This window comes from Pelmatolapia mariae, linkage group LG16_19, assembly GCF_036321145.2.
Source record: "Pelmatolapia mariae isolate MD_Pm_ZW linkage group LG16_19, Pm_UMD_F_2, whole genome shotgun sequence".
Classification (NCBI taxonomy): domain Eukaryota; kingdom Metazoa; phylum Chordata; class Actinopteri; order Cichliformes; family Cichlidae; genus Pelmatolapia; species Pelmatolapia mariae.
In genome coordinates this window covers 30,883,547-30,908,403 of record NC_086241.1, presented here as the reverse complement: position 1 = coordinate 30,908,403, position 24,857 = coordinate 30,883,547, and the positions used below count along the sequence as shown (strand labels likewise).

The 24,857-nt window shown below is 39.4% G+C and overlaps 1 protein-coding gene across 1 annotated transcript; it reads right to left on the bottom strand.

The window, feature by feature from the left end:
- Positions 1–1,355: 1,355 nt before the first annotated feature.
- frzb (frizzled related protein) lies at positions 1,356–23,075 on the bottom strand. Its single transcript, XM_063499631.1, has 8 exons — positions 22,713–23,075; positions 13,443–13,691; positions 8,767–8,802; positions 7,921–7,980; positions 7,427–7,492; positions 5,157–5,361; positions 4,765–4,828; positions 1,356–4,006 (listed from the first exon to the last, which is right to left on the bottom strand). Exons 1-8 carry the CDS (start codon positions 22,915–22,917, stop codon positions 3,962–3,964), a joined length of 930 nt encoding a protein of 309 aa, XP_063355701.1. The 5' UTR covers positions 22,918–23,075; the 3' UTR covers positions 1,356–3,961.
- Positions 23,076–24,857: the final 1,782 nt, after the last annotated feature.

Below are 24,857 nucleotides of genomic sequence, written 5' to 3'. Positions count from 1 at the left end.
AAAAATGTATGTCCTCCATCATATTTTCCGAAGCTGTCTAGCGGGCCGGATTGGAGTCTTTGCTGGGTCAATTCTGGCCACCGGGCCTCATATTTGACACTGTGCATCAGAGAATCTGATAAAACCCTAACCCATAATTGTTGGGTCTTTACCTTACAACCAGACCCCAAACGGTCCCAGTAGATGGCCACCCCTCTCTGAGCTTGATTCTGCTGGAGGTTTCTTCCTGTTAGAGGGTAGTTTTTCCACTGTCACCAAAGTCTTGCTCATAATATAATTATTGGGGTTTTCTTTGTATTACTGCAGGGTCTTTACCTTACAATACCAATCACCTCAAGGCAACCACTTTTGTGATTTGGCACTATATAAATATTATAAATACTATATTATATTGAATGTTGATAATATTGAATTTAAAAAAAGGCAAGTATCAGTGAAGCTATAGGAAAAGCTAGGGCAAAAACACCCTAGGATATGGCAATATACCAGACTACATCAGATTCATGTTGCATAGAAAAAAGATGAAAAAGGGTTAAAACATTGACGAGAAAATTGACCAAGCTAGCACTGAAACATTGTCAAGTGCCCTTACAAAAAGGGCTGAAATACAACCAAATATTTGACAACACCAGATGTGACGACACATGAGAAAAGCCAAAGAAAAATTTCTACTTGTGCTTTTTAGTTTTAGTTTAATGAGTGTTTAAGAACTTGATGAACAGATGTTGGGGGAAAAAAAAGGATTTAAAGCAGCTTTAACTTCTGTCAACGAGGTCGGCCAGTGTCAAACTCTCTGCTGTGTCAGCACTCAGGAACATGAATAGAACCACTCAGCCTCCAGAAACAGACTACACCTTATCCCAGCACCAGGTGTGTTTTCAGTCAGGCAGTCAGCTGAAGTCAACACGGAGCACAGACCAGAGAGGAGAAGAGCGTGGAGGACTAAAGCGGAGGAGGATAAGGAGGTGTAATGGCAGTAAATCCATGAAAACATTTTCTCTTCCCTCTCATGGAAACTGCAGCTGAGAAAACACTGCTGGAAATTAGTACTCAGGAACTACTGGAAGCAGTACAAACACACACACACACACACACACACACACACACACACACACACACACACACACATACAGTGGCTAGTTCATGCTGCTACTGGTCTGCTTTGTTAAACTTTACTCCCATCAGTGAGAAACACTGAAATTCTGAGGGTTCAGCTCTATTGCTTTTAATCTGGTGTGGTTCAAGGTGGTGAAGCCCTATATGAGCCTTTATGGTATGACTCAGCCTCAATTTTAAGGCCGATTTTTAAAACAAAACAAAAGAAAAAAAACCAGACACACTCCAGCTTATCTTGTCTAAATCATGTTTAATGGTTCACACTGCTACGAGAAGTCCAGAATTCAACATATCAGGGTGTTAGTACATAGTGTGGTACTGAGTGTTAGTGTGTTTACATGAACAGAGTTACTGTGCGATAATGAGAATACCGTTTATCTGAGGCTGTGTTCAGACAGCAGCAGCAGCAAATTGCAGTTCAATAAAAAAAAGAAAAAAAAAAAAAAGACTTTGACAGATGTGATCAGTGAGCAGAGTAGGGACAGCACAAGTGGAAATGGTAACAGTTTGGATGGCTGCTGTGACAACAACAACAAAAAAAGTTTTTCAGATGACTTTAAAAGTAGAAGTGATGCTCATACATTTTTCAGATGTAAGAGATTGACATCCAAGGAAAAGTCTGCCAAAGTCTGCAAAGCCTGCCATTCCTCTGAGAAGAAAACCACAAAACACACACACACAAAAGGGAATGCTTAAGGCAAATGACGCCAACTTACCTTGGTCACACGACCAACAGTAGAGTATTTTTATTGTCAATCTGTGCAAAAGCCATTATTTTATATTCTTCATCATCATTATATCCATTCCCCAGATTTTGTGGCCAAACCAAGGTAATGCACTTCATGTGTGCTACATGTCAGTATATAGTACTTGAATATCATAATGGGAATACGTTTTTACTTTGCCTCTTGCACAAAGTCAAGGGCTGCGTCCACAAATAACTCCAATAAAAGCCTCGAGTTTAGTCACAACAAAAATAACGTGTTACAAAGTCCCTTTTTTAATATCTACCTACAATTTTAAATGAGAACTGTTAAAACTGGTTAACCATTCAGTTTTCTAACATTTCCAACATTTTTTTTTTTTTAAATTTATTTTTTGGATTCAGCTCAAGATAATCCTTATTTTTCTTGGCCTTGGTGCAGTCTATTTTAGCTCCCTTCGCATGCCATTCAAGATCACCTTTTTCTGATTAGCTGCCCTTCATAAATAGGTTTGGACATAATGTTGGTGGGGCTTTTGTACTCAACAAGAGATATGTACCACTACAGGATCCATGTAATACAGATTAATATTACCGAATTTAAGAGAAATGTAACAAGCACACATTTAAGGACTTTTTGTCTGCCATCGTTTGTGTTTTCTGACTCGCGACTGTCATTTTATGAATTTATCACATATTGATAATTTTTTTTAGTCAAATGATGAAAGACCACTTGCAAGTATAAAAAAAGACCTGCAGTTTTATGGCCCACAGTTGGCTTTCACATGTACTGAGATGTACATGTAAATGTATCAATATTTTCGGTGCAGAAAGTCCAGTTTCGGATATATCGGCCATAGAAACATTGACACTACCAACACTACAGTTCAGCCGAGGGTGACGCCATCAGCGTTTACATCCTGTCACGAGCAGACGCAGGCATCCTTATGCACGGTGATATGGTGGATTACATTTTATTTTGGGGTGAACTCCCTCTTTAAGCTACGGTCACATTCCTCTATTTAAAATTTTACTTAGAAAAAAAAAAGTCTATATTGGTCACGGTGTGGGTCGCACAAATATAGTACTAATTTTTAACAGGTACCAAAACAGTAAATGCATGTTAGAATAGGTTTGCTGGTCAGATTTGAGGGGAGAATAAACGTTTGTTAAACAAAAGCATAATGGAACTGATGTCCTACATCTGCCCCCCACCCCCATAATGCCCACGTAAACCATCAGCCAACAAGAAATCATAATACTGAATGCCATATCAAAGCAGTAAGATTTTTGGTTTTATTCTTTACGTACAACTGCTTTAAAAAAAGGTTATAAAAAGCTTTACAAAATGTTTAAAAATTTGTTATTCATGTCTAACAAATTTGCAAAATGTGAATTTTACAGGCAATTTTAAAAAGGGCTTTTCTTTTATTTAAAACAGTGCCACACAGAGTTTTGATAATTTGCATCTCTTTATATGGTTGTTAGTCTTCAACTTGTTATCCATATCTTTGCAGTCAAAACAGAAGGCTGTGACCTGTGCTCATGAGGCCCATTAAGTAATCCATCGATAACTGGATCTAATGATATTGAGGAAAACAAGTTTCTGCTGCTTTCTACTCACACTGCTGTCTGAACAAAGCATAGATATCCACGTTTAATTTTCTTAGGAGCTCAGTGGAAGGCAGGTCATGGCTACAGATGTATTCAAAATGTCCAAGTCCAAATGGCTTTCGTATCATTCAAATGTCGTCCATCCCATTACCATGGTAACATGGCCAACATCCAGGATTAATAAAAACTGTAACCATGAAGAGGAGCTGTGTAGCCAAGACAGCCACCGCAGGAGGAAAAAAATATAAAAAATAAAAATACATGGCTGCACGCAATTTTAAGCTCCTCCCTCTGGCATCTTAACTGAGCGCTTTAGGTGTATACACACACACACACACACACACACACACACACACACACACACACACACACACACACACACAAATTGATGTTTGTGCAAAGGAAGTAAATGACAAAACTGACTTCAAACAGTGGCAGATGAAGAGATGAACTACATTCAGCTACAACAGCCTGTAATAGTGCAATATCTACACACACACGGTCACACGCACACAAAGTCAGAAGATCTCAGTGGCGACTCTGAATTTTCCTGTGCAGCATCTGGTTCCATCTCTGGACAGAAGGAAAGACAGAAAAGTGAAATGATTGGGAGGAATCAGCCCCATCTTTGGAGACAATAAGCAACTAAAAATACAATCCCTAATAAAGATCCTTGGTTGCTGCTCTTCACCATTGGATTGATCACTATCGCTTTCAACGTTACTTTTCTAGAGAGGGTACTACAATCAATGTATTATTCACTCATTGCAAAATGTGCCAGCATTGTAATCATTTATGCTCAAGCCTATGGCGACTGACTTGCTGCAATCTTCCCCCAAATGATACACGTTCAAAGAAAACAAAAAAGGCAGTAAAAACAGAAAACAAAGCAAAACATGAATCTTTCTTTTTAAAAGGTTTCAGCAGAGCTGTTCAGTTTTTCCAACTGTTGAAATCTCCCTCTAAGTCTCTGGGGAATCCCGATGCTCCTGCTCTGGTACATTTCAAACATTAACAACACTACAGTGCGCTGAGCAGTTTCGGTGCACGCTGCCATGTGCAATGACAATGATGGGCACGTGTTTCACCACAGTCACAATGCCAAATCTTCAGAGTGTGAGAAAACAAGAGCTGCAAGCCTGTTCCAAAGAAAACTGATAATTTTTTTTAAAATTGCTGACTCCGTTTTGCCTGAGTAGTAATTTGCTCATAGTTGGCAGAAGATGGGAAAAAAAAAAAAAAGAGTTGAGAGCAAAGGGTCTGAAACCAGTCAGCACTAGAGACTTTCTATTTTAACCCAGAACCAAAATCAGGTATATTTAACTACGCACCTTGACCTTCCTACCAATTCTATCCTTCCACTTTTGAGCAATGGACCTGTCAATCAGGAGCAACCTGCAAAGACAAAATTTTAACAATGTTTGTCATAGTTTAACAGCTAGCAAAAGAAGAAACTAAAATACGACTTTTTTTTTAAAAAAAAAAAAAAAAAAAGGAAAAAAGTAACATTTGGCTCTGATCAGTAATTTATCACAATAGCACCCTGCAGAACAAAGGGGAAATCGGAAGCTGTCTCAGAAAGTCTGACAGTATACTGGTTCTACGAGTGAGATTTTTCTCTAGATAAAGCACGGGCCCAGTCTCAACAAGTTCTGGACTTCTATCTTACCAACTTCTTGATGTCAATAACTATATTATCAGTTATATCTTCCACTGCCCATACTTTGAGGTTTCACCGTCCTCGTAGCCCATAATGATGTAATCTTCTCCAGGAGTCAGCTTAGGACACAGGCAGGAGGATGAGTAGTAGAGTGTCAGCGTCATCTTGGGAATGTTGACCAGAGAAGACTTGATCACCTCCTTCACGTCCACCACAGCGGTGGGCTCCAGACCACGATTCCTCACCTCCTTGACCCTTGCTCTGATCACTGCAGAACAAAGGCACCAGCATGGAAACTGAATATGAGATTTTCAGAAATTCCTCTTACCAATGCGCACCAACCCCTAAAAACACACCCTTTTGTTATGTTTTTTTAAATTCCTGGTTTAAGTGTGAATCATTATTTAATTTTTCTTGGCCTGGTACCAGACCTTATTAAACACATGCATACCGCATTTTACTAGTGAAAACTTTACTGGACAGCACAGCTTGGGTAAGGAAGCTAATGGCATTGAGCAATTTGTCCAAGTCAGCAAGCAAGAAACTCAAATACTGACTAATGAAGCCTGTCTGCCTGAAAAGAAAATTAAAATGCGGGGAACTTGAGTCATGGAGGGTAGTTTGACTTTGGATATCAATGCTAATGCTGAGCTATCGTTTTTCTGCCTAATGTTGGCTAATGTTAGCTACTGTAATACTAGCATCAAAGCAACTGCAACCCATCTTACATTGGAATATAGCTACACTGTACAAATCTGGCTAAGTTATAGCTAGCTAGCTAACTGTATCCTTTTTGCTAACATTATCACTAGCAAAATGCAAGTGGAGACAGTTATACAATGGTACAAATCAAAAGATATAAAACTGATATATGCACTTTCTAAACAAATAACCAGCTCAGGGCAGTTAGACAGCTAGCTATGACTTGGGTAAGTTGACCTAAACGTTACAAAGCTATTAAAGATACATTTAATATTATATATCAGGGGCTAACATGACCAGGACTCCAACTGGCATGTAGTATGCAACATATGTGGTGTTTGCATGTTGATGATATACAAGTTCCCAACTTTTCTGTTGTGCATTTTATTTTTTTAAAAAAGACATTCCCATGCTCACATTAGAAAATCTCAAGCGCTGACACATGAGGCTAATAGGGAGACAGTCAAGAAACTGATCTTCCAAAAAGCCCTGTGGCCTATTTTTCACAATTAAAACGTGTTTATTAGACTTACTGATTACAAACCCGTCACTTCAAAAGTAAAATAAAAAAATGTATATATTAATCATCCAGCAGCACCAGCCCAGAGCACGGAATTTGCTAAACTGTCATCCTAACAAAAACAAACCTATGCAGAAGTCTCAGGGTTAACAAACCAAAGAATGCAACTAACGCAGAAAAACAGACATCACTGTAAAGCAAAAAAAAAAGAAGAAGAAGAAGAAGAAGAAGAAGAAGAAAAAGGCCACTAAACGAGGAAATGGAAGCTACACAGATGGATGAGAAGTAAGCAGAACCAGCACGGCAGGTTGGATTTCAGTGTAATATCAGAATCAGAGTTAATTAGCAAAGGGAGAATGCAAGCAGTAAGATTTATAAAGACCACCTTGTGCACTCTGGCATGCTACCAGGTTTACTAAACTCCTCTGTTTCAATTATATCGGACGATTTTGAAAGTGGGCTCTTGTTTAATGATTGCTTGGAAAAAAATAAAAATCTAAAAGCTTTCCCAAATGGATTTTGTGGCCAAAAGCATTAGTGAGGACCACATGGAAATCTCTGCTGGATTTGCCAAATCAAGCCTGCGTGCTGTATTCATCAGGAAAAGCCTTTCTGGCCTCAAGCATTTTTGTCTCCAATTTATTTCTAGTTGGAGCACAGAATTTTTTTACTTTTATATTCAGGGAGAAAATATCTGTGTACGAGGTTGTTAAAAACCTTCTTGCGGTTAAGGTATAAAGCAAGTCAAGTACTGATTTTACAGACTTGTGAAAAGGAACAATGGGATTACTCAGATCACATTACTTTAAAGACTTTGGTTCATTATTAGTGTCACCAATAGCATCTGAGCATCAAATATGATACAAGATTAGCCACCTGATGAAAGCTGAATAACAAATGACACTCTCTCTCCATAATATAGGCTTTTCCAGGTACTAAACATGAAAAACAAGATCCCAAAATCATCTCAGAGCATCCGATCTGACTTGTATCTCAGTAAAATTATACACACATATGTGAAAATGTGACCTCAAATAAATTATGCATTTACATTAAGTGTAAAAAAGAAAATAAAAAAAAATACTTTAAACAAAAACTTCAGATGACTCACCATAGTTGTAGTTGTTCTTCTCATAGGTTCTCATATTCATTCTGACTGACTTACATCTGCATCTATCTATGGACACACAAATTACAACTTTTCAAATAAGCACTGACAAAGGAAAGTTTCTTCCAAGCTCCATCTTAAAAATCCCCATTTCCCAGTTAAATTTGCAATGCCACATTTGAGTGAGCCAAGAAAGATCATCGTTGCAAGTTTAAATCCACTCAAGATTGTTGCTTGTCTGAGGGCATCTATGAATTTGGTTCTTCTTAAAACATGGACTGAGATGACACATCCAAATTTGTTTACTTTTGTGGCCATTTGGACAGCACCCAGCATAGCTGTTGCCTCATGTTACCAATTTCTGTACTTCCAATTGGCTAAATGTGGTCTGACTGTAACTCTTAAGCTACACTCAGGGCCAAATATAAATATTATCAATACCACTGGTGTAGAATGATGTAAACTACACCAAAGGTCAGACATTAGACAGAAGTTACCTCCATCTGGTCCTCTGCAGTGAAGGTTGATTGAGTCCATTGGGAAGTCTGGACTGGATTCTGTCAGGGGAATCAAACCCAGGAAAGACACGCTTTTTAGTAAAGTGTTTTAACAGGTTCATAGTTAATTCATACCAGTGGTTTTCAAACTGTTGGGGTGGGACACAGAGATCTAGATCCCATTGTGCTGACCTTTTACCCATGTTGAACTAATTTTAAAATTGGTGTGTCAGGCTTTCCAGCTTCTGAGGTGCGGCAGAAAACGTTAGACAAATACTGACATCGGGTAGTCCAGTGGTCAGAAAAAAATGCAGTCGTTTCCACATCCAAATAAATACACACACACAAAGCCAATTCATCACCGTTTGGTGTAATCTGGTTGTGAGGCCTCAAGGTCAGTTTTATTTTCTACTTTAGCCAGCTTGAGGTTTTGAAACTTGATGTGATGAACGAGGGGTGGATCAGACAGGAATCGAGGGTGACAGCTGTTTTTACTGAAGTCTTTAACACAACCAGTCATTGATTAATGATCATATCCTGGATAATGCTGGATGGAATAATCCTTCTGACATGATGAATGAATTTTTTTTTTTATAACATTTAGTAAAGATTTTATTCAATAATGACCCAGAATGAGACTGTGAGCCCCAAAACCCAAGTGTTTACAGATATAAGGGTCATTTTCACAGATTTCATAAGACTAGAAGTTTTGGGGTTTTTTGCAACCCTCAGGTGTTGCCCCCTACTGACCATCCTGTAGGCTTAAGGCTTTGCTTTTTAGGCCCTGGAAGATATTTTACATACAGACCATGTTAAGAAAATGGAAATGTTAAGGTTTAGCCTTACCTGGGTTACACCTGGCTGGGTCCTGGTGGTATGGATCTATGGATCAGAAAGATGGCAGTCAGAAATGAAAGAAACTTGTTCTTTTGGTTCGTGATTAAAAATGGTGGTCTTATTGGAATACAACTCAAACAGGTGGATCATTGCGCAGTGTCAGTAATGCACAAACTGCACAGAACAGTCATTATGACTTTGATATTCACTACTTCACCCCCAAGCAGGCCCTCCCTGAGCCTCATTCTGCCTAACAGAAAGGTTTCTTTCTGTTAAAAGGGAGTTTTTCCTTGTGTGTGTGTGTGTGTGTGTGTGTTTTAACAGCATCATAATTTTGTTAATGTTGCTTCAGAACCAACAGGGGAAGTTTACTTTCAAAAGCCTTTGAGAAAGCACTGAAAGACAGTTTGGATAAAAATGAACCTTTTCACAAAAGTATATTTTTATGAAACTGAAAAAAAAAATAGAAATTGTAAAAACAATGAAAATAACAACAACTATTATTATGACGACGACAACTTTATACCCAAACCTAAGTCATCATTACCCCATTGGTTGTCACATGACATGAACTGCAGTTTGAACGTCCATCTCAGTCCGCTTCCTACACAGACTTTGTTGCACATTATGGGCTCTCATCGACTTTCTGAAGCTGTTGTGGGAGTAGATTTTGGTCTTTTTTTGCCTAGTTGCAAAGCTATGACATCACCACAATGTGATTAGTCAGTTGCAATAAAAGTTCCAAGAGCAACATTATTTATAGTGTATGAATACCAACAGCATTGCATAGATCCTCAAGCCTTAACCTTTTAACCAAGGCACTGTCAACTAAAGTGAATAGCCCTCAGTTTGTTGGGCTTACCCTTTGAGTCAGACATCTGTTACATGTGTAAAGCGAATTTTCCTCCCTTTACACAGAAAGGAGCCAGTAGAGGTTGCTTCAAGATAGGGGGTTTTGTAGTGATATTCAACTGGAAGAAGAGGCTGGAAATTTGCGTCCCACCTGACCAGGAAAATATTTTCAACAAGAAGCTTGTGATCACTGTTACCATTGTGATCTGGACCTGGGCAAAATGGATGGTTAGACTGTCCTGGAGGTTGTGGGAAAAGGTCCAGAAGGAGGGAAAATTAACTTTGGACATATGTGGGACTTTGGAATTCTTTATTATTATTTATCATTTTTTTATTCATAAATGCTGCCTCCTGCAAGGTACATCCAGGCAGCACCCTTCTATAAACCAAACTGAATATTTTCATCCATCTATCTCATGAATTTAATGTCAGAAAGAGCAACTGTGGAAAATGTCAATTTTTCAGAAACTTCCAAAGTTGCTCTGTAAAAACAGGCTTTGGCCTTGGCATCTGTATGTATAAGCCAGGTTCTTAATACAGACCTGAGATGCCACAATAACTTTCTATCTGCAGGGTTTCTGCACCCCCCCCCCCCCCCCCCCAAAAAAAAAACAAGGTTAATAGGCCAGTCAGTTTTTTTTCTCCTTTTCCTTTTTCCCCTGATATTGTAAAAACTAGATCATTATGGCAGATTAGCACATTAGCCCGTGGTGTGGCATTTAACTGCTCTGGAAGAGGTGAACTTAAAGAGATCAGACTTAAAAACTGCCTGAATGCCTTAGCCAGATCGGCCAGACAACTGCGAATACAGAGATATGTATTGCAGTTACCAATTTTGTAAGTTTACAGTTCTGCACAGAAAGTATGCCACCCTGGTGGCACAGCAGCCACCAGGGTGGCATACCAGATGTAATGGGACAGACACCTTCCAAAAAGTTCAACTTTTGTCTCGTCAGTCCACAGAGGATTTTCTCAAGATGTTTTCTGGCATAGCTGAGACAAGCTCCTTTGCTCAGCAGTGGCTTTCGTCTTGGAACTCTCCCACACAGGCAATTTTTGCCCAGTCTCTATCTTATGGTGGAATCATGAACGCTGACATTTACTGAGACAAGTGAGGCCTGCAGGTCTTTGGATGCTGTTCTGGGGTCTTCTGTGACCTCTTGGATGAGTTGCTGCTGCACACTTTTTCACATTAATAATAAACACCTTAATTTAGAAACTGCATTTTGTGTTTTCTTGTGTCATCATTGTGTAATATCTAAATGTGTTTGATGATCTGAAACATTTAAGTGTGACAAACATACCAAAAAAAACCAAACAAACAAAAAAAAAAAAAATCTGGAAGGGGGCAAATACCTTTTCACACCACTTTATGTGCAGCTCTACCCAAAAAACAATAGAGGATAGGGAGAAGAGCTATGCGGGGTGCCATCCAATCACGGGAAAAGCATAATACATTGATAATGACCTGGGAATTAGCTTTATAGTACAAGTCTCTGTTCTCATGCATCCATGTACCTCTAGGCGTGCAAAGGTAACTGGGGTTGTGAGCTGTTGTTTCAATACACTGACAAACTGCAGCTGCTTCTAGTTGTAGACATACTTCTGTAAAGCAACATGCAGACCAGAGTCCCACAGAAAATCACTGGAATGACTTAAATGATCCACCCCGACAGAACCTCAGCAAACCAACAAATTACACCAAGGGAAAATCCCAAAGCCCCGCTGAGCCAAGCCAAGCTGGGGCAGAACAGAGATATGTGGGTGTATCGTTATGGAGGTCAAGGGGATTGAGATGAAGGTTTTTTCTGGACTTGCTAGTCCTGGATCTGTTTGAAGGAGCAGAGGACAGTGAGGGTTTTATTGAGTGTAAAATGAGTGGGCCTCCTGTATCAAGGAGCTCTTTGAGAAAGTCTGTGGGAGTGAAGTTGGACAGGGAATGACTCATGTTATCTGAGAGGGAGCAGAAACAAACTGCTGAGAGTAGTATAGCATGATAGAAAACACTGATATGTACTAAAAATTGCAGTGAGCGATCCTCATCGGAGGTAGCCTCCATGTTGAGACTCTCGGGAGGAAAAAGAAAGAAAGAAAGAGTGCAGTTCATACCATTTAAGATGTCACTGGTTTTACTATGCAAGAACTTGAGTACGAGTCATTTTCATGTTGTCATATTTCACTCTTAAGAATATCATAGGTGGTATTATTTATGTGGATCACCTATGCTACGGTTATTGCCAATGTATATATATTGTACTATTGTAAACCTACAATAACATGGAGAAACCCCAACAATCAGACGAACCCCTTATGAACAAACACTTTGGTGACAGTAGAAGACAAAACTCCCTTTAATCAGGAAGAAACCTCCAGCAGAACCAGGCACATCTGCTGGTCATGGAACATAGCTGCTCTTTATGGCACTTATGTGACTAATCTGCAGAGTCATTTTGTTACTTAATTACACATTCAAAATCAAAAGTTGTGTTGAAATTGACAGAATTCCTAAAAATACCTTGAAACTATGTTAAATAATGAAAACCCAATGTTTTAAATTAAACTCAAATACTACAAATCAGTGAGACTGAAAAATGTTTTAGAAAGTGCACGTTTGTGTTTAATAGCAATGAAGGGCCATCACGTGAACAAGCTCCCTCTTTGTCTTCACAAAGAAAAATATTTGCTCTTTTTGATTCAGAAAAATCTCAATAGTGAAGCAATATCTGTATTCTGAGGAGACACTCAGAATATCTTTGGTGAAAAGGCTAACCTTCCAATGCAGATGGTCCTTTCATTACTACAGACACTATGAAAGATGGACGAAAAGTAGGTCTGAAAAGTAGAAACCAATGCAAAGCAATTTAAATCTGTCTTCTTTTCTACAAGGGTTGACCATTCTGGTGTTTCAGAAATCTGCAGGAAAATTGGCATCAGCCCTGACCTGTAGGAACACTTTTCTGAGTTTATGGTTTGAGTCTCTCATTCGGAGTGATATCGAATAAAATGTCATGTCCACTTTGTAATTTTGGTCATTCTAAGTGTTGGAAAGGCAGGATTATCAGAGTCACCCCTTTTTTTAATCACATCTGGTCTCAAAATACCAAAAAGGCAATGGCAGAAGCAATCAGGGGCTCATGTTACTGTAGCTACGTCCATCTTTCACAGTCTTTGGTCATGCTGACAGACACTGGTATGTGGTATCAGTAAGAGTTTAGAGCCTGGTACATTTTACTTAGCTCCTCCAGTGGTCAAATACATGAATTAAACAGTGTCTGGCTTCAAATAATCATCTTATGAACTTTTTGTTCACAAGCTGATGTTAACTGTCCAAAAAGCTCTATAAAGATTACATTTTAAATTTGAATCAATCATTTGGTCATGCTCACTCACACCTTCATTCAGGACCTCTAAAAAGGAGCTGATTTTAAAGTTTTTTATGTTGTTTGTGATGTTTTTAATGTTTCTGTACTTCAACCAGTCACTGAACAGCTTCCTGTTACCATCCTTTTACTGTCTCTTGCACTTTTAAATGAAGGACATCCTTCAAGTACCAGCATGAACATTAGCATTGGAAATAAGTCTTATTAGTTATAAAAATGGTGATTACTCGCTTAATATTTTTCCCCCTCTTTGGATTTTGTGCTTTTTTTTTAAAAAGATTTTTAATAATCTTTGTCAACGTCAACATCATTTTGTGATGGTGAAACAAAAACGAAAAACCCCAAACCAAAACAAAACACAGAAACATAAGAACAATTTCCAGAATTAGGCTGTCTCAGGACAAAAATGGCAGCCACACATATAACAGCAATAATACAAACGAATGAGTGTACCTGGTCCGTCTGCCTTGACGATGGCCTCAGGAGAGATGCAGACTCCACGGTCATAGAGCGGCAGCTCGCTGCAGGCCAGGTTGTCGGGCCAGCTGTGGTTGTAACGCTTCATCACTGGCTCACAGCCGAGCTTCGCCCGCTCGCACACTGCCTTACAGGGCTTGATTGGCTCATGCTGGAAGTCAATAGTACAGATTGGCGCGTACATGGCACATAGGAAAAAGAGCAAATCCGGACTGCAACCAGTACCTTGAACAAGAAGGGAAACACAGGTTATATATGCAATTTCATTAGAGAGCATAAATGATGAGCAGCTGAAATGACAAAATAAAAATCAGTGGGGTGGCAGCTATTGAATTTAGTCCACCCACCCTGGAGTCACTCCCCCCGCCCACACCAGGTATAGCATGTACACCTGGTGTGAACTCTTATGCCATTGTACTGTTTTAAGTAGAACTTGTGATTTTCCCAGGTAAAGTAAGCTCAGTGTAGTTGCCCACTCTCACTCTGTGTATATGAGTTCTATGTACACCCAACACCCCCCCCCTCCATAAACTCAATACTTGTTGTTAACAGAGCGTCCAAGCAATCAAGTGGTATAAAGACATTTTTCCATGGATTCGTATATAAAGGCAGAATCTGTGGAAAGATGTCTTTTTGCAATGAAAAATAGCTGCAAATAGCTCTAAATACAGATGTTTTGCCAGAGGCAGCTTTAGTCACAATATTTATGGATTACAGCCCACATGTCTAACACAGCAAATATGCAATGTTACTCAAGAAAGTTACACAATATCTTATATGGTTAAAAAAAATAAATCATGAGGACAAATTGGAGTACTTAGGAAAATATGTTGTGAACACCTGCAAGCATTTAAAAAACAGACATTTTTTTAGCAAATGGTGTCCATCCTGGAAAGATCTTTTTTATTTTCTTTTTAAATCCATGTGGTAGCAACACAAGTCATTGGTGATGCTGACTGGAAGCTCCTGCGACTCCTACTCTGGAGAAAGACAAGGGCATCCAAAAGCTCACTGCTCCATTTCAAACAGACCCCTTAATAAAGTGACCTTCCACACTTTTCCCTGTCTTTCCACTCAGTCCAGAAAGATGGCTTCCCTCCCAAATCCTATTGCTTCCAGAGGTTCTTGCTGTTAAAAGGAAATTCTCTCCTGGTTCAGTTCAATTCAGTTTTATTTATACAGCACCAAATCACAACAACAGTCGCCTCAAGGCGCTTTATATTGTAAGGTAGACCCTACAATATTACATAGAGAAAAACAACAACAATCATATGACCCCCTATGATCAAGTACTTTGGTGACAGTGGGAAGGAAAAACTCCCTTTTAACAGGAAGAAACCTCTGGCAGAACCAGGCTCAGGGAGGGACGGCCATCTACCACGACCATAGCTGGACTGGCCATCGGGCATTTGCCTGGTGGGCTGATGGTGATTTTTTGTTTTTATGGGCCGATGATTTTTTTTTTTTTTTGTAATGGTATAAACAATGAAAGGTGGTGGATTGGCCAGATGCTGGCCGATGTGTAAAAATAACTCAGTTGTTTGGTGGTGGCCTTGGCGGAGCTTCCATAGAGGCCAGCAGGTGGATGAGGGAAAGGGGGGGCAGGCGGAGGAGAGACCCGAGGCGGCTGCCGGTCCGAGTGTCAGGTGAACTGAACTTCAGGTAAGAAGCTATGACCTGCAGTCTATCTGGGTCAGATATAAACCAAGTTCAGGTGTAGTTTATTTTCGTTGTGCTGACTTTTTACAGTCAGTTACAATAACTCATACTACTAGCTAGCATGACGGAGTTTCTATACAGCTGGGTGGGTGCTATGATGTTACTGATAGTGAACTTTATTTTATTCATAAGGTTAGTTAGTAGAGTTGCCAACCGTCCTGTAAAAAATGGAATCGTCCTGCATTCAGAGAAAATATTATGCGTTTCGTATTGAGCTGAGAAGGAACACAGTTAACTGAACACAGTTCAGCTACAATGGAAAAAGACGCAAAGCTGGAGTTATTCTGCGTCTTTACGCTGTACAGCTGCCTCTTCTTCTCTCATTCTCTCCCCTCCCTCTCCTTTTGCTACTTCAATCATGAAACTGATCAATGATCAGCTGATTGGCTTTTCTCTTGTTTGTTTATCTCCCACTTTGCACCAGAAAGAGGAAACCAGCGGATGTCGCGCTAAACAACACCAGCACGTTTAAGCTTGATCAGCTGTTGTTAGAATTTATTTAATATTTATTTCTAGTATCAGCTGATGTTTACTGGAGCCACAGTTGTAAAAGCTGCTGGTCATGATATTGGTTTGGATATGTAGTGAGAAGGAAACATGAAGATGAAACCAGGAGATGTCCTTACTGAATCATCAGAGCTGAAAAGGTGATGGAGAAACAGGTTTACCTTTTAGGTGACATGGATGAGTTGAAGGGAAGTTATGAACTGTTTCTGAGAGACAAATAACACCAGGATCCTTTTCTAAGTAGCGGACAGCTGGTAACTGTGCAGGGGCGGGTCTAGCAAAGTTTTGCCAGGGGGCAAGGTAGGGCATTAACAGGGAAAGGGGGGCACAAAGAAATACTTTTCTTTCTTATTCTCATTTAAAATGTCTAGCTTTTATTAAATAATTATCTGAATCTTTCAACCAAAGTTTTTAGCTGATGTAAAATGTATAGAAATCATACATATACCAACAAGACAGTGTACATCACTGTCACCACAGCGTTTGTTTTCATTCAAAGGCTTTATGGCTTTTCCTATAATACCTGGTGGGCCGGTCTCTAGTCAAAATGCCCGGGCCGATTTTTTTGTCCCAGTCCAGCCCAGGCCACGACCGGTTGGGGTGAGAAAAGGAAGACAGAGGTTGTCACCAAGTGCTCACCCACTGGGAATTCTTCACCTTTTAAATGGTATTTCAGAATTACGTTACATGCTATGACCAAGAAGCTTTCATATCCACACTTGTAGAACTATTTAAGGACGGTTGTTCAGTCTCAGATCACTTAATTTGAGCCCTCTAGATAGACTCATGTCTTCTTCATGTCAGTGAAGACATGGTGATTCAGGGACCCCTGGCTGAACAAACACTGGACTTGTACCATCTGCCATCCTGCTGCATGTTTCAAACAGGATGAGACCAAAAAGAGTTTAGCACTGGGTAGAGGATGGATCAGTGCTTTTATTGCAGAGTGGGTCTGAGGTTTGGCTGTACCACTTCACAGTGAAGTCACAGAAATAGCTTGAACTTGTGACCTCAAACTGCTTCCTGGTTTTTGGCCCAGAGCTCTTTCATTAGGACATTTTTCTGGTTAAAGCCGAGTCCTTTTTACCACTTTTTAAAATCTTCATTCCGCCCACCTCAGCCAAGCTCAAAGTTCAGCCAGCACCTAAATGTATTTATTGAAGACAGACATGGATAAATCATGAACTAATATGGCAGGAAATGAGACTGCAGAAACCTCAAACAGTGAAGATTACTGATGAATGTGACCACATATGCAGTTATCAATGCTTGTCTCACATGGAAATGTGAAACGGTCGCTTATTACAAGTTAAACGACTGGGAGAAATGATCCGATTAGAGAAAAAATAAGAATGAACACGTATACATATTTCAAATTTAAATCTACATTAGCAAAGAATTCAAAATATGGTTGTAGAAATGGATAAAAGAATTTAAGTCAAACTGCTGGTTTGAAGTAAGAAAAAGTTTGGCTTTTACAGCAAGGACGTTATTATACAGCCCTATTTTAAAGTATCTTATTCACCATTTTAAGTTAGCAAATTTTACTATGCTAACACACCAATTAGTAGGAAAATGGCCATAAAGTACAGCTCCTGGCTACTGAAACTTCTTAAGTCTCATATATATATATATATATATATATATAATTTATCATAAAACAACAAGTCTTGAGCCAGTGCATATTTCTGTATATTTTGAAAGATTTTCTTTGCACATTGGCTACCTTTTTCTCCTCCACCACTGCTCTATCCTCTTTCCACCTCCTTACCTCATGTCTCATTACCTACACAAAGGTTGGGGCTCTAACACATGAAAATGTGCATAAACGGGCTTATTTATTCTGATGTTCTCACAGTTATTTGTCAATGGATTCTCACGTGATGACAGTGTATTCGCCAAGTGTGCAAGGATCCAACAGGCTAACAGCAACTAACAGCAGCAAGAAAGCAGCGTTTACTAACAGAAAAGGTCAGGAAATCCTCAACCACTCACACGAGTTGCTGTCCCACAGCCACTACCGTAGCTTCAATTAAGCACTTGAAACAGAATTCAGTTGACTGCAATATACTGACATCTAGTGGTGACATTTTACACACAGTATCTCTTAAATAAATAATAAAAGAAATCCAGCCTGACACAGAACCTGGCCCTTCCACTGATCCATCTACTGTTTGGCTCTTTGAGCCATCATCAGAAACGGTCTCAGTAGAGGGGTGGCTGTCAAGAACCCATCCTTAAGGAAAGGGAACAGGGCAAAAAAAAAAAACTGAGGTATGGAAAATTACCCAAGGCCTGGACTGGAAATCAGTGGCAACAGGTATAGTAGAGTAAAGACTCTTTGAAGCAAAACATTTTAAATTATGCAGTTAATATGTAAGGAGTAGGTCAGGAGAGAGGTACTCTCTGAAAGTTTGGAATTTATGGTTCAAACTGCTGTTAGTATGGATGGAGGAGACCAGCCAAAATAACCAAACCAAACCTAACTGTGGCAGCCTGCCCAAACCTTTAATCAGAACTCATATTTAGTTTAGTTAGTTTATTTTTAACCAGACAGCGATGGCATGTGTAGAGAACGTGCAGGATTGAAAAGCAATGTTACTTGCCAAATCCTACAGAGAGATAGTAATATTTGATATCCGTAGATATGCTCCGAGGCAGTTCCTGTTACAGTTTACTTAATAAATGTAAATTTCATGCATTTTGACTGAGGCGATCCTACTTCCACTGACCTCTACAATGACCTATTCCATTTAAGTGGAAGGAGAAAAGACTATCTAAATCTAATTTGCCTAATTTTATCGGTCTGATGGATTAGAAATTTTTACTTAACTGAATTACCACATACATCAAATGGTAGTGAAAATAAAATCATAATGAGGGGAAAAAAGTTAAAGCTATTTTTTTAAGGAGCTAACTAGCCTTGCTTAGCAGCTACAGTAAAACTGTAACATTTCATGTGGTTGAACTACTTTTAAATCATATAATGCAAAACCAATGTAAAATCACCTGCAATAAAAATAACGTTTTTTGTTAACCTGACTTGCTAGAATATATACACGAGTGAAATAAGTAGTGAGACTGTGCATTGCACCATGGCAATTTCAAAAGACAAAGAATCAAGAATAACTTTTTCTTTAATATGCAAAAGGAACCAATCCTATTTAGTTCCACTGTGGGGCCAACTTATTAGGCAAACAGTCTCCCTGATGGGAGACTGTTAGACTTGGAGTTGAACTGTTATCATGTGTGGCTAAATTATTCCAGTTATCATTATTCAGTGTTGGGAAGGTTACTTTTAAAATGTATTCCACTACAGATTACAGAATACATGCCCCAAAATGTATTTTGTAACGTATTCCGTTACGTTACTCAATGACAGTAACGTATTCTGAATACTTTGGATTACTTAATATATTATCATGCTTTTTACAACTACATGAATGTACTATTGCTGTGTGATTTATTACTATTACTGAAGGTCCGCGGCTCCGAACCGTAGTAAAGGGACCTCTGGCTAATACGTTGGGTTCCGTGTTGGGCTCATAGCTGAAAAATAGCTTTACTTTGTTGTCTGGGTCAAGTTTGAGACAGAGAGAGGCGTTGAAAGGCTGCTCCAACGGAACTTATTGTTTCGGAGGAAAACACGAACACGGTGTACAGTCGAGTCTTAGCTTACTTACAACTGGGCTCGTCAGGCACTCTTCTTGGCTGCAGTGGTTATTATTATATTTACATGCTTCCAGCTCCCGTTTCTGCTCGATGATAACTTGTACTTTTCCACTTTCCTTTTTCTCCCGCCTGGCGCTCACAGACACATAACGGGTATGGTAGTCCATTCTCCCTGCAGCACGGACTACACTGCCCATGAGGCTACATTCTTTAGGGCTATGCCTGTAGCATTCTGCCTATTAGCTTAGCACAACAAAAACAACAACAAAAAGGCGCTCTCTCACCCAGGAAACAAACAGTCGCAGAGAGAGCGTCGCCCTGTAACCATGGCAACCGTAACGCTGCCGCCTGGAACAACAGAACATAGCTGTCAAACAAAACCCAAACAGTCCTGACCCGCCACAATATGAAACAGGAAAGTACCGCCGTGTAATCCATTTATTTCAACAAAGTAACTGTATTCTAAATACCACCTTTTTAAACGGTAACTGTAACGGAATACAGTTACTCATATTTTGTATTTTAAATACGTAACGGCGGTACATGTATTCCGTTACTCCCCAACACTGTCATTATTATTATCATTAGTAGTAGCAGCAGCAGTAGTAGTAGTAGCCTTAAAGGCACGCAAGCTAGTAGGGCGCGTTTTTACGTGAACTTAAGCACTGCACCGACGTTCAAGTGTAAAATGAATAAGGATTATTTTGTACTTGGAGCCACACAAAGCTACTCTCATGGAGTCTGGAAATAATAACAAAGGAGCATATCAGTCCCCTTCAATGGAAGAATACATCCTATTATATCTAAGTAAAATTAACAGACCCCTTTATCTTAAAAAAAACAAAAAAACAAAAAAAAAACCAACTCCCATAATCCTACAGTTTTTACAGTTTTGCTCAGGATTTATAGCTCAACAAGCCAAGCTTAAAATGAAGAGAAGGTGGTCATTTAAAATAAATAAATAAATAAATGAATAATAACTTCTGTGCCATTTTCCAAGGTTCTCATTATTTCTAGTTCTGAAAAAAGATTTCTGCTCAGAAAACGCAGCACTTTCAAAACTATATGTAAATGAGTGTTGTCGGTACAGACGGCCATACTTCTAATATTTAGAAACATGAGGTCAGAGGTCTAAAGACTAAAATTTGCCAATTGGATGCAATAGGTGACCAGCTGATGTCTGCTGGCATTAAGGTCAGCTGACTCCACGGCCTGCCCAAGCTAAAACCTTTGAAAAGTGAAAGCCTCCAGGCAGGGTTAAGCAGGGTCAGAACTTGCTGTCAATTACTCCACTGATTATGTTCCTGATTGTAGGCAAAAATAAAAAATCAATTTACTACCAGACAACTAACATGGCCATCAAAAGTTCCCACAGTCTAAAGTGACATGTTCACAAGTCTTGTTTCTTCCTACAAAGCAAATGGACCAACATTTTGTTCACAGTGTTATAAAACAGAAAATGGAAAGAGCCGAATTGTTTTTGCACTATTTGAATGAGTGTGGTTGTGTTATTTTGTTTGTGCTCCTTGGTCATTCAGTTATATACCCTGAATATGGAAGAAAGACAAAAAACTGATTAATTTAGCTGACTGATTAGTTAAAACCATGAGTGTTTGACAGCTTTACTAGAAAAATGACTTTTGCCTCAGATGCATTGTTGGTTGAATAAAAATATTTAGACTACCATCTTATTCAAAACTGCAAATAATACATAATTACAAAGATTTTTCCAACAGAAATGCCAGATACATGTACACAAGTTTGAACACTAACGCACTGGTTTAAAAATCAGTCTTTTGTACTACAAGCTTCTCAACCAGTTAAAAATGATGCCAAACGGGCTCATTTTCAAACTTTATTATACCGCAGGTATTTTCCCCAGAAAATGGAAACAGATTTTTGTCAAGAATTTTTTAGGAAATACCAGGAATTCAATTTCCAGTATTCAAACCAACTCATGCTATGATTCTTCACGGTCAACTGGCTGGCTAATTAGAAAAAAAATGGAATGTCATCCCTTGCGGCGAAACAATTGAAATTCCTGTTTTTCCTGGACAACGTCCACAGCTCGGAGATCATTTCAGAATCTTGAACGCTCTTGTAACCAAATTCATGTGAACCCAAGAGGCTGAAAATGCTCAGGTTCCTCCTCCTGTAGCCAGCTATAATTCTGATGTGTGCTGTCTTGGATTAGTGCTACAGTCAGACCAGAAAGTGGGTTGTCACTGACCAACTGTTCAAAATATGGTTGCTCCATTACAGAGTACTGCTACAGGAGCCAAAAAAGAAAGGCAGAAAAAGGTTTCCATAATCTCTAAGTGAAGCGATGGTTTCAGTGATCAGACCAGATCCAGCCCTGCTCCACCACAAAACGTCTTGACATTTTTCCTGCAGATCTGCTGGAAATACTTGGCAGTAGTTAGTATTTTATTAGTTTATATTTGATTAGCATTTATTACTAGTCAACATCTGGGGGTGAGAGATCTAAGTCTGAGGGTCAGGTGGTCAACAGCTGATATAAAAATATTACTGAATCCCAATTACATGCATATGTAAGAAGAAAGAAGGTAAATAAAGCAAAGTAAAGTATTTGACACTGATTATACCTACCCACTGCTGTGCATATAATAATAATAATAATAATAATAATAATAATAATAATTATTATTATTATTATAAAGACATCAATTTAGTTCATGATAACATTCACTAATCAGTATTTTGGGATGTGATCATCTGTTATTGTACAGAAGAAAAACAATTTTTATGGTTTCCATAAGTACATTGGAAGGTTGGAAATCTGAATATATCTGATTAGGGGGCATATGTCCCCTCAAATATATATGATGATTACGGCCCTGGAAAAAACACTTGGTAATTTTAGAGAAGTAACCTATTCAAGTGTCTGTTCTTCACTCCACTTTCTGTATGTACATTAAAGCCTCCTTACTTTAATTTCATCATTTCTGAGTTATGTGCCAAATAACATTACAGCGATGTTATGATTGGTCAGGTGTTTATGTTAACATCAGGGCAACGTGCAGATGATACCAGAGCGAGAAAAAAGGTCATCCCAGGTTCTTTCAGCCTTTGCCCGACTTGTTAACTAATCTGTGTGCCCTAAAATAGCGCTTTAACTGCTTATTAGCGACTTCAAAAATCAAAAACCGTGAACAGTAAGTTAAAAATAAAGTTGTGGGGAAAACGTTTACATGTTTTCATGAGAACCTGAAAAATCACTTTGCGATTGCTTCTACGGTCAGTTAATTACACACCAGGTTCTTCAATGACTTAATTAACTGCCCAATTAAAAAAAGTTTATTAGGGCACTGAGGGGCAGTAACTCACCCAGCAGCCCCTCAAACTGCTCGATGGCCAGCACCGCGTTGTCCTGCGTGCTGTGGTGGAGATGGTTCGGCATCTTGGTCATGTTCCAGGGCATGGACCGGCACAGCGGGATCCGCACCGTCTCGCAGGACGCCGCCCGGACCGCAGCCGGCCACAGCGCGCAGGACACGGCCAGCAGAGACACGGCGAGCCCCAGAGAGAGCATGTCGGTCGGTTCACAGAGGGTAGGGGGGCACAGTGAAGTGAGGGCAGCGCAGGTCCGTGCTCCGGTGAAGACTCGCTCATTCACTTCGAGTTAAATCCCAAATTAGACGCGATTTTCCTGCTGATTGGTGCTTTTCTGCTGCTGCCGTCCGGTCCGCAGACAGCGGGAGGGAGGAGCTGCTTTCTTATGCACACTTCAACCTCCTCCTCTTCCTCTATCCCTCCTTCTCTCTCCAGCTCCCCTCCTGGACTCGTCTCACCTCTCCTCCTCTCCTTTCCCCCTTCTTATCCTCCATACTAAAAGATAGATTCCTTTTAGATGAAAAGTCAACACGAGTAAGGCCGTGAAAAGCTCGTAGATGTGTGTGTGTGTGTCATTACATTTTACGAAATCAGTGGCTAGACCTCATACAGTTAACTTTAAGAGAAGGTAAGAGCGTGAGAAAAGTAAAATCTGTCTTTTTTTTTATTTAAATATTAGAAAACACTTGAAGTGTTATCAACGCCATCTACTGCAGAAAGTGATGTCCGTAACAAATGGGAAAATTCTTGTACCTGACCATTTTCAGAGATAACTCCAACTTTGGATTTTTTGCTTCAGATTGCTATCAGTATGTAGGGAGGACGCATACAGTGTGCAGCTGTCAGTAAAACACGGTGGAGGCTCTGTCATGGTTTGGACTGCATTACAGCTGATAGTGTTGTCATAACTGATGATATTATGAATGCAGATTTTGATCCAACATGCAATACCATGTAGCATGTGAATGGCAGTGGCTTCACCTTTCAACATGTCAGTGACCCCAAACACACTGCAGTAAAACCTTGTTTAAATACACATTTCTCAAACACTCTGCAAATATAGTAAAGGCACATTGGAATAGAGATACACAATAGAACGCTATCAGGACCCAGACCTCAACATCATTGAAGCAGTGTTGGATCATCTTCACAGAGAACTGAACAAAAGGCAAGAAACGTCCAAAGAAGAGCTTTGAAAGTCTTTCAAGAAGCCTGGAGAACCAGTGCTAAAGACTACTTAAAGAAATGACAAGAAAGCTGCTGAAGAGAGTTCAGGCGAGTTTAGAGTTTAGAGAATAAAGGCGGTCATACCAAATGTTGACTTTTAGGATAGTTAAAAATGAACAAACTTTATTTTTGTCATATATACTGTCTGTTCATGTATGTTTGCATATGTTTCAATAAACTGCTGCAATGCCTCAAGACATTTGAATAGTGTCATTTATAACAATATCAAATTCAAGCAAGAACAAACAAAGACAATTTCACAAACTAATCTATACTGATATAACTTTCTGAACCCAGGCATTAAATTTCCTGTTATGTTTGGAGTTTAGAAGTCTCAAAGTGCTCTCTTTTGAAAAGTAACCTGTGACAAAAGCTATCATGTAGGCGAAGCAAAAAATGTTTTCCTCTGAGGTAAAAGGGAATAGAAGCTGAAATGATTAAAAATAAAAAATATGCATTTAAAGTACAAACACAGACACATCTTATCACAAAGTCTACAACTGATCAAGACTAGATTACAAATTGTCCACTGAAAGAAGTCTCTGTAAAACAGATTCTGTATCTGCATATGCAGAGCAGACCATCACCAGTGCACGGGACCAGAAGCATAATCTTTATGAAAATTCAAAATGTGAAAAGCTGAATAGAGTTTGATCCAGCTCTTTGGTGTGAGCTAAACTGTGACATCCCCTCATTTGTTGTAGATCAGAGGGTGGAGTGCTACGTTATCATCTGGCTACCAGGTTGAGTTAGAAAGCTCTATGACTCTATGGACACTGTTAAGTAGTACCAAAGGCCATATTATTTGTCAGACAGCACCAAAGTCAAGCAAAGTGGCCACATCCCAAAGGAACCCCCCCCCATACAGTTATTATGAAGGAGAAAGTTAGCTATAGAGACCTGCAAACAGCC